Source organism: Apodemus sylvaticus, chromosome 3 (assembly GCF_947179515.1).
Source record: "Apodemus sylvaticus chromosome 3, mApoSyl1.1, whole genome shotgun sequence".
NCBI lineage: Eukaryota > Metazoa > Chordata > Mammalia > Rodentia > Muridae > Apodemus > Apodemus sylvaticus.
The window spans coordinates 96249111-96259993 of record NC_067474.1 but is presented as its reverse complement, the minus strand read 5'-3'; the positions used below and the strand labels follow the sequence as shown (position 1 = coordinate 96259993).

Genomic DNA, 10883 nt, shown 5'->3' with positions numbered 1-10883 from the left:
TAAGTCTGTTTCTCAAGGATTGGGCTATGCCCCACCTGTAACCTTAACTGCAAATGGTTCTGTATGCCTATTCCAGGAATGGTAATCATGCCTTTGTTTTAAAACATTGTTTGACCATCTTGCAACCCTACCTTTGTTTCAAAAAGCTATTATAGCCACCCATTGTTATGGCTGCCTCATTATGTTCCATTTCTGTGACTCTGACATGTATTTTAAGATTTTATTTTTAAGATAGTATGTATGTATGTATGTATGTATATGTCTGTATGCCTGGACTCAGGTCCTCTGAAAGAGCAGAAAATACTTTTAACAATTGAGCCATCTAGTTTTATCAAATGATTTTTAGAGGGGAAAAAAGTGTTAATGTTTGCTTTTATAAGATTTATAAGATTTATTTATTATATGTAAGTACACTGTAGCTGTCATCAGACACTCCAGAAGAGGGCCTCAGATCTCATTAAAGATGGTTGTGAGCTACCATGTGGTTGCTGGGATTTGAACTCAGGACCTTTGGAAAGAATAGCCAGTGCTCTTAACCGCTGAGCCGCTAAGCCATCTCTCCAGCCTGGAAAAAAAAAGTGTTTTTAAAGGTCAACCTTTAAGTATATGATGAAAATATAAAATCAAATATTAATATCTTCATTTTGGTTTTCTTGTTTCCAGCCCTAAGGACCGAATCCCAGGCCTCTTGCCTGCTAAGTAAAGGCTGTACTCTAACTTGTGATCCTTCAGCTCAGTGAAGGATCCTTCCTAACGCTGCAACCCTTTAATACTTCCTCATTTTGTGATGACCCTAACCATCCTAACCAAGAAATTTCTTCTTTTTTCTTTTTTCTTTCTTTTTTTTTTTTTCAAGACATGGTTTCTTTTCTCTGTGTAGCCCTGGCTGTCCTGGAAATCTCTCTGTTAACCAGGCTGGCCTCGAACTCAGAATTCTGCCTGCCTCTGCCTTCCAAGTGCTGGGATCAAAGGCGTGCGCCACCACTGCCTGGCTTCCATGAAATTATTTTCTTTGCTACTTCATAACTGTAGTTTGGCTGCTGTTCTGAATCATAATGTGCATATCTTCTATGCAGGATATATGATCTGCGACCCCTGCACAGGCCCCAACCCACAGGCTGCGACCACTGAGGCCTCAACGTACCGAGGAGCCTGGTGTGTCCCGTGACCTCTTTTCTTTCCTTTTTTAAAAAATGTATTGATGTATGAATGCTCAACATGCATGTGTACTTGCGTGACAGAAGAGAACATCAGATAAATCAGAACCAATTATAAATGGAGCTACCAATGTTGCTAGGACTTGAACTCTGGGAGAGCAAACCAGCCCCTGACCCTAAAAAATTAGAACTTTGTCAGGACTCCTAAGTCTGTTCTTACTATTCATTCACTAACTCCGTCTTGGAAAAAAATGTTGAGTACCTGTATTGATGAGGAAGACAATGTTCCTAGTAGTTTAAAGACTAGGAAGACTGTGAATACTAAAAGATCAAGCCATTCGAAGATGATATTTAGGTGTGCTTTTGGGGTCAAGTCATTTAGGTCCATGAAGAGTTAAATAGAAGTGCTGGTAGAGAGGACCGGCTGGGGAATGGGGTGGGTCTCCGGTGATTGGGAGGGAATTTGAAGCTGGAATAAGAGAACTAGCCTGCGTCTACTTCCAGCATCTTTTTCTAATTATGGGCCATTCTCATTTTTTCTGCAGCCTCCAACCTTCCTGTGCAACCTAGAGGGCCTGTAAAACTCACAAAAGGGTGTAGTGCAGAGAGCAGAAGGGCTGGAGGTTGGCTCGGGCCACTTGACTCCGAGTGTCCTTGGGCAAGTTGCTTACCGTCTAGGAGCCCGCTTTCTCATCTGTAGAATGGGAAGAATGTAGCTTGGGTTTTGCCCCAACACATTAAAGTTTGCCCGTCCTCTCTGCCTTGCTGGTTACAGTTCTGGAAAGTGTATTCTTTCTCCTGTGGGGGAGGAGCAAAGCACACCCAGCCACTTCCACCCCCTCTCCCTCCCCCTTTCTCTCCTCCCACTTAGATCAGAACTGTTGTTCCCAGGGATCCTAGCCCTTTGTTCCCTGGAGGCTTAAATCACCACCTGCCCTTATTTAAAAGGTGTCTCCGGTTGTTTCAGGGGATTTCTAACTGAAATTGTCAAAATGTACAGCTAGTGAGTGTACCACATTGGTTCACTACTCGTACATCAAGTGCATTTCCACTTTCCTTTTAAATACATATCTTTTTAATTTCCCAATTGTCTCCACCCACAGTACCCATCTCTTTTAGTTGTTGGCATGGCCATTTAGCACTAACATGAGGTATCTTCTTCCTGTGATCTTCTCTCCTTCTCTGTGTCTATTTCAGAGGAGCCTTTGCCCACAGGTTGGCCTCTAATTTCCATCCTCTAGCCTGAGTTTTCCTGGGGACCTGAATTTAATCATGAGACCCACTTGGTGGAAAGAGACCCAGGTGTTGTCTCCCGATCCCCATAGGCAGTGCCCCCACCACAAAGAAAAAAAAATTAACCTGGGGTATCTCGTTAAAAATGCAGATTAGTAGGTGGGGGAAGGGCTGAGCGGTTCACAAGGCCTCAGGTGAAGCCCATGCTGTGGAGTCTGACTTCAACTGGAGTTTCAAGGCCTTATAGAGTTGAGGACAATGGGAGGGGGAGGTGTCCATACACAGAAAATAATGAAGGCTGGATGCTGCTTTGATATTTATTACTCAGGATTTATTACTCCCCTTTAAGACCTCTTTGTGTCCGAGCTTTCAGGCCCAAGGTTTACCTGGCGACAGCCTCTGTAATTCCTTAGTTGTGCTCCTCCACCTTTTTTCTTCCCTTCTTAATCAACAGTCAGATGAAAGAAGGGCTCCCTCTGCTCACATCTGCACGGAAACATCAAGAATCCAGTTGTAAGCAATCAGTTTTACCACCCCCCCTTACTTTAGGGGCACCCTTGGATAGCCCCTTAAGCACACAACATCAAATTCACAACGAGAAGCTTGAAGCTTATCACCAATAATTCCCTTTATTTTTTTTAGGCCCACGTGGAATGCCCTGCACAATGCAGATCTACAGTGGCCCGCCTGCAGGGCAGCTAACATTGGGGGTGCCAGATTGCCTTTTAAAGGCAAGCAGTATTCCTCTTTTATAAAGCCCTCAATTTTTGCCTATTCAAACAAAGCTCTTCCTGTGTCTCAGCTGTGAGTCTTTATTTAAAGCAGTATTATTACTTACATATTTTAATATTCTTAATATCTTTAATAGTTTTAGCCTGTTTTATATAGGAAATACCTAATCTTGTTCTTACTATATATTCAACACTAAACAGTGCTTTATTCTAAACAGGATTTTGGAGAGATTCAATAAAGGATGAAACAAAAGATTCATTTTCTTAATACTTAAATGTCTTCTAATTTACCACACACTTATTGGGAACCTGGGTGTTAATGGATAAATAAAAGTAGTTCTGCTACGGTAAAGATCCTATCAGAAGGTATATTACAAAATATTAAAAGCATTCACTGGCTAACGGATCTAAAATTAGTTCACCTTTAAATACCCTTTTAGAGTATTTTAAGTGATGAAATGTTTAGGTATTAGTAACATGTCTCTCCTGTACCACCTACTACTATACCTCTTTTCTAAGGAAATAAAAATTTTAAGTGCAGGGCTAAAATCTAGATTGGGCCCAAATCCACATCCTAACTAACAAGAAGCTAACTACGCTTCCTCTGTCATTGTTTTATACCGTTGACGTCTTGCATTCATTGGGATTGTTTTTCTTAACGGTTCTCCGTGGTTGAAATATCAGGGAAATGAAATGGGGCTTTCTCATGTTTCAGTCCAAAGAAAAGGAGACTGAAAAGCCCATCCTGCGAGGTGTAAGAGGCCTACAAGGTGCACACACCCTGCAACTGCTTCATATTCCAATTTCATCTCTGGGATTTTGCACAGCTCTTCATTTTTGGGATGATGTAAACCGCGCAGGAGCATTACAGTACTCGCGCCATGAAGAAGGATGCGAGCACAAGCACCTTGGGTTGCCAGAATCTCTTAAACATGTAGCCGTGGGCTACAGGCCCGGATACCCGCCCCCAAACCGGGTCCACAACAATCGTTTCCTCCCTCCCCGCCTTTTACATACAGTACACATACAAATACACACACGCAGAGCAGCCAGCAGGGGCGGGCCGGGCGCGACCACTGTGCCGGCCGTGGGGGGAGAGGAGAGGTGCAGCTCCCACGCTCCTCTCTCCAGGCCCTTCCCCTCCGTCCCGTCCCGCGGCATCTGCTTGCAATTCTTCGTGAGCAGGGGCACCTGTGGGCTCCAGGGGTTCAGACCCTCAGCTCCCGAGCCACGACGCTCCGCGGCTGCACCGCCACCCGTGCCTGCGCGCGCACTTGGTACAGCCCAGCGCTAGCGGGCGCCGAGCGGGAGCCGCGCGGGAGCGGCGCAGCGACATCGGCGGCGGTGGCGGTGGCGGTTGCAGCTCGGAGCCGTTGAGACGCCTCTGCGGCAGCTGGTGGCGCAGGTGGCCGGCGTGGACGTGGGCAGGAGCGGCCAGCGCGCCCCGCAGCCCCAGCGCCACCGCCCAGCAGGTGAGAGCCGCCCCGCCCCCGCTCGGCGCGGGTGGGAAGCGGGCGGCCGCGCTCGCAGCCTCCCTCCTCTCCCGCCGCGCCCCTCCCTCGTGGGCTGCGGCCCGTGGGAAAAGCCCTGAGAGCGCCGGGGTGAGAGGCCGGCGGCACAGCGGCGAGCAGCATCCCTGCCTCAGGTGGCCGCGACCGCAGGCCCGGCCGCTGCTCGGGGCCGAGGCCGCGCTCCGGGGAGGCGCGCAGGCGGCTCCCCCTCCCCCTCCGCGGCCTCCCCTCCCCCTGCCCTCCTCCCCGCGGCCCCTCCCTGGGGTTTGCGCTTTAACCGCCCTCCCTGCTGTCCCTCGCAGGCGCGTCGGGACACCCGGAGGCATCCTCCCCCGCCCGCGGGCCCGCCAGTCCCAGCTCGCGTCTGTGCTCGCATCTCCTGATCGCGGCGGCTGCGCTGCTCCCCCTTCTGGTCTTGGGACTCCCGGCGTCGCCCCTCCAACATGACTCGCGATTTCAAACCTGGAGACCTCATCTTCGCCAAGATGAAAGGTTATCCTCATTGGCCAGCTCGAGTAAGTGATTTGCAGCCCCGGTGCAGCGGTGCAGCCGCCTTTCCAAAGGCCTGCCTCCTCCCATCGTTTCTTCTCGGTTTCCTTTCCGTCCTTCCTCTCCTTTTCCCTTTACCGTTACTTGGAACCTTTCATTTCAGTTTTTCCCGGTACTCTCCCATGCAATTGTAAAATTCTAGGTTTTCCCTCATACCCGCGGCGGTTTCCCCGTGGCTTGTTTTTTGAGTCTCTGACAGGTGTTCTATATAGGAATATTTAGGGATGACATTCAGTTAACGTTTCATTGAGGTGAAATCATCAAGTATGATTTCTGTGTTTCAAAATGAGTGAAGTCATGATATTTCCTTAAAATTTGGAATTTTGAACAAAATACAAATCGTCAGCGAAATATGCAAATTACAAACCCTTGCATGTCACATGTGATTAAATTACTTAGTACTCGATTTGCAGTTGGTGATGCATTTATACCGTTATATTCACATTCTTTGGCTTGTGACCTTGAAGATGCTGTTTTCCATTTTTTGTTATCCATAGCCAAAGTGGGGGAGGAGAGCAGACACTGGGTTAACCTAACTGGAGAAGTCCTAAGGACTCAAGATGTGCCATTAAACACCTGAACTCCATTTCCGGGGGAAAAAAATAGATTTTTCTCTTTTTTTTGTTTGTGTTTTTGTTTATAATGGTGTCAAGGTTCAGAACACTAGAGCTAAGACTTAAAGAATGTTGATTAGATAAACTCAAAAAATAGACTGATGTTCTAAAATTGTAATCATTTTTTTATACAACTTTTTTTTTTTTTTCATTTTCAAGACAGAGTTTCTCTGTGTAGCGCTGACTGTCCTGGAACTCAGAGATCTACCTGCCTCTGCTTCTGGAGTGCTGGGACAAAAGGCAGGCACAACCTATGCCTGGCTATTTTTTTATGCATGTAAATAATTTAATCTTTGAAAGGTATTACTTAGAAATAATAAATTCCATAATTGTAGTTCTGACAGCTGTGTGTGAATACAGACTCAGTCTGCTCCCTCCACTTCCCATCATCCTCCCGTACCTTGACTGGTGGAGCCTTCCCAAAGCCTCCCCATTCTTAATCATTAGCCTTGTCTATATAATTGGTGTTCTTGTTTTCCTATAGGAAAACTTTTTAATTACAGCTTTGTGTGTGCTTTGACTGTTCTGTATATTGCAAACATCTTTAGAGCAGTGACCTAAAGCTGAATTTCTTTATCCTACAGCTCTTAGTTACACAATCATGCACTTGTAAAACACTGTATTTCAACTAAATAGAAGGCCTGCTGGACTTGGGAAGGTGTAAAGGCCTCCAAGGGACACTGTATGAATCAAGGTATCCTTATTTTTGAGGTGTTAAAAAAATCAGGGTTAGCTGATACTCCTTCCAGAGTTCCATGCCACGGTGTAGTTAGAGGCCAGGTGTAAATACTTTAAAATGTTCTATTTTTGACAGCTGGGGAAATGGCTGAATGGTTAAGAGCACTTGCTGTTCCGTGGACCTAATTCAGTTCCTAGTACCTGTCAGGCAGCTCAGAGCCACAATGATCTGCCTGTGACTCCAGGGCAGTGTCACGCCTGCACTCTGTGCACACCCACATGCAGGCACATCTACCTACATCTAATTAAATATGATCTTCTTATACTATCTTCTTACCTCTTGCAGTATGTTACAGGTGACTAAGAGTCGGTGCTGGTAAAGGGAAAAAGAGCTTTTGGAGAGTCATTTTCCTCTTGATTTAAACAAGTCTCTTTTTTCTTGAAAATTAAGTTTTTTTTAAAGTTCTATGTTTTGGGTGTTTTGCCTGCATGTATGTCTACACTACTTCCATAACTTGAGCCTGTGAAAAAAACTGTCAGGAGCTGCTGTGTGGGTGCCAGACGGAGCCTGGCTCCTCTTAACCACTCAGCCACCTCTCCAGCTACAAGTTCTACCTGTGATTGATGAGTTCGTTTGGATTGGGATAGGACATTTTTATCTTTCTTCCTTCGTTTTCTTTTTCTTAGAAGCAGCTGAATTTGACATATTTTAGGAATTTTTTTACATTTTTTTTTTTAACACGGGCAGTGGTGGCCCATGCCTGTAATCCCAGCACTCTGGGAGGCAGAGGCAGGAGGACTTATGAGTTCAAGGCCAGCCTGGTCTACAGAGGGAGTTCCAGGACAGCCAGGGCTATACAGAGAAACCCTGTCTTGAAAAACCAAATCCAAAACACAAAAAACGAAAAACAAAAAGAGAAAGAAAAAAGAATTACAGAATGAGTTCCAGGACAGCCAGGGCTACATAGAGAAACTCTTGAACTCTCTCCTCCCCAAAAAATTGACATGGCTTTTCATTCTTAGATGTTCTTAATCTTTGCTGTAGAGAATTTGAGTATTTAAATATTTGAGGTCTCAACTGTAAGGGTGACATTTTTTATCCAATTATTTTTAACTTCTACAAATTGAAATAGAATTATTAATAAACAACACCTAATACTTTTCTTCCTTTCAATATTCTTCAAACATTGGAAAATAATGCCTTAGATTTTGGATGCTGTTTGCTTTTATATAACTTTTTCCCCGTGTATGTGTGCATGCCATGTGTTTGAACACCATGTATGTGAGTACCCTAGGGGGCCAGAAGAGGTGCCCCCCCCCCCCCAATGCCCACTCCAGGAGCTCGAGTTAAGTGAGCATGCGGGGCTTGAGAACTGAATGCTCTTAACCTCTGAACTGCTTCTCCTGCCTCTCACTCCGCTTACTGTGTGAACAGCTCTCAGGCAGGATTGCACACTAGCTGTAGACTCCCTCTGAGAAATGGTTGGCATCAAATTTGTTTTAAAAATTAAGTTAAGCCGGGTGGTGGTGGCGCACACCTGTAATCCCAGCACTTGGGAGGCAGAGGCAGGCAGATTTCTGAGTTCGAGGACAGTCAGGGCCACACAGAGAAACCCTGTCTCTAAAAAACAAAAAAATAAAAAAAATAAAAAAAAATAAAAAAAAATTAAGTAACTGGATTTTAGGAAGCGAAGCTAATCCCAGTAGGTATGCGTCAGGATTTGCTTCTGACATGATTTGGAGTAGCAAGCAGGTAGTGATAACCTTTATTTCTCCAGAGAAACAGTGATCAAAATGTTAGTTACAGAAAAGAAAAGGGTCTTGATGTCAGGACCAGTTTTGCCACCTAATGAATTCTAGAGGAAAAAAAATCTTGCTTTTTAGAACTTGTTTGAGATCATGGGTTGTAGAGAGACTATCTTGTGTATTGTGTGGTTATACCACCTGTCAATTAAAATCTCTAAGACCTATAGGAAAGGGTAGAATAGAAGGTGGGACATCTGGAGGCAGAAAGAAGGCTGGGGTAGATGTGGTAGATCTGGGCAGGTACCTGAGCAGAGCTCACCAGCCATGGGGCAGGACGTATTGGTATAAATGGTTATTTTAAATTATTAGCTGCTCAGGGAGCTGGCCGGGTCGTTGTTCTGAGAGCTGGAGGCTGGGAGGAAAACAGCCTATATTACAATAAATTGTAAAATGGTTTGATTTTGTATTAGACCCATTTGGGGTTCTTTACTCTAGTTCACTCAAGTGTACTAAGGTTTGTAAGATTAAAAAAAAAATTGGCTTTTCTTTCTTACAGGTAGATGAAGTCCCTGATGGAGCTGTCAAACCACCCACAAATAAACTCCCCATTTTCTTTTTTGGAACCCATGAGACGTAAGTCCTGTTAGCTTTAAGCTGAAATGACGGTTAACTTGCAGAAATTAGGTATAAAACAGAAAAGAAAGCAGAAATTTCAAAATGTAAGTGGTAAGTGACAATGAAATTAAAAACTTATTATTTTTAAAGACAGTCTCTTGTAGCCCTGGCTGCCCTGGGATGTTCCATGCAGACCAGGCTAGCCTGAGCTCATAGAGATCAACTTGTTATGTGTCTCCCATGTTTGGAGATAAAATGCCATCCATATACCTGGGCTGGAATAGAAAACTTTAAAAAGTCATGTTTGAATTTTAGAATAAGCCCTTTAAGTTTCATTTAAAAATATAAAGTGTACTTTCCTGTTTAATGCTAGGAACTCTTTTGTTTGTTTGAGATAGAATGTCATTATGTATTGCTGGCCGAGAACTTACTATATAGACCGGGTTGGCATTTTGCATTGTGCCACCATGCCTGACTGGGTACCCCCCCTCCCCGACTTGATTTTTTTTTTTTTTTGAGACAGGATTTCTCTATGTCTGTCCTGTTACTCTCTGTAGACCAGGCTTGCCTCAAACTCAAAGATACCTGCCCTTGTCTACCTCCTAAGGTAGGGAATAAAGCCCCAGCACCCCCCCCCCACTATCCCCCACGTCCATCCATCCATTGTGCCCCCCCCCCCATCCTTATTTAAAACACTACATCTTGGTGAAAATTACGGGGAAAGTTGGAGACGGGATTGAGGGATGGATGTGATTGATCAAAATATGCTGTGTATATGTATGAAGTTTTCAAAGGTTAAAAAAAGGTTAGAAATAACAAGTTTACTTAATGGAATAGATGCTTGCATGATCAAAAAGAAGTTAGGTTTAAAATAATCCCAAGACTGATTGATGGCTGAAAGCAGTCAGGCATTGAGTATTCTTTTTAGTAAATACAGACTACCTGCTGTTTGAGGTCTGGCCCTATTAGCCATACTGATGTTGGGAGGATCAGAAGAGGGAAGCCCTTGGTGCATCTGGTCACTCCCAGAGCCAGGAAATTAATATTGTATGAGATTACAGCTGCATGTTGAACTGTTGTTGATGAGACATGTACATGAAATTGCTTTGGAGGCTGTCTCAACTAATGGCCAAAGCTTATATTCTTAGACCCCTAGAATTGACCGTCTTTGCATGCACTATATAATCTACATGAATTGGACTTAATTAATTTCTGTAGAATAGCATGTTTAACTGAGACAAAAGGCGGTTGAGGACATCTCAAGTATCACTGTAGTTATTGAACGTTTCTTTTCTCATATATTAATTTTATGTGTTTTACCTGTACATTTGGCTGTGTGAGGGTGTCAGATCTGAGCTCTCAGGTGGGTGCCGGGCTTTGAGTGAGCCTGGGTTTTGGGTCCTCTGACAGAGCTGTAAGCTGTCTCTCTGTCTGCTGTCTACTTATTTATTTTTCACTCTGTATTTTTTTTTAAAGATTTATTGTAACTGTCTTCAGACACACCAGAAGAGAGCATCAGATCTCATTACAGATGGTTGTGAGCCACCATGTGGTTGCTGGGAATTGAACTCAGGACCTCTGGAACAGCAGTCAATGCTCTTAACCGCTGAGCCATCTCTCCAGCCCTTCACTCTGTATTCTTAAGAGTGATATAAAAGTGGCAGCATTTGGCTTAGCTTCCATTTCCTGCTTCTCTACTTTCTAAACTTACATATAATTTGGTAAACTTTCCGAGATGAAATTTATATTGCACAATATTTAAAGTACACATCAATTTGATTTGGGGATATTTTATTGGATTTTAGTGTAATTGTTCCCTTGTCCATTAAGGTCATTCTTTTCCCTAGCCTTACACAGCTATTAATTACCATCTGTAGATTTGCCACTTACGGACATTTTGTGTTGATGGTATTGTTTGACATTATATTTTTTTGCTTTGTTTTTTTGAAGTTTTGAGCCTGGGTATCTCTCTGTAGCCCTGGCTGTCTTGGAAATCTTTCTGTAGGCCTGGCAGGCTTTGAATCATAGCCATCCACCTGCCTCTGCTTC

At 44.1% G+C, this 10883-nt stretch overlaps 1 protein-coding gene across 4 annotated transcripts in view; it reads left to right on the top strand.

The window, feature by feature from the left end:
- Window positions 1-4402: 4402 nt before the first annotated feature.
- Psip1 (PC4 and SRSF1 interacting protein 1) overlaps window positions 4403-10883 on the top strand; it is a 35398-nt gene continuing 28917 nt past the window's right edge. For all 4 annotated transcript variants that reach the window (XM_052176691.1, XM_052176692.1, XM_052176693.1 and 1 more), the window contains exons 1-3: window positions 4403-4593; window positions 4935-5147; window positions 8776-8852. In XM_052176691.1, the coding sequence (XP_052032651.1) occupies window positions 5076-5147; window positions 8776-8852 (149 nt within the window). In that variant the 5' untranslated portion in view covers window positions 4403-4593; window positions 4935-5075. The remainder of the gene's footprint in view (window positions 4594-4934; window positions 5148-8775; window positions 8853-10883) is intronic.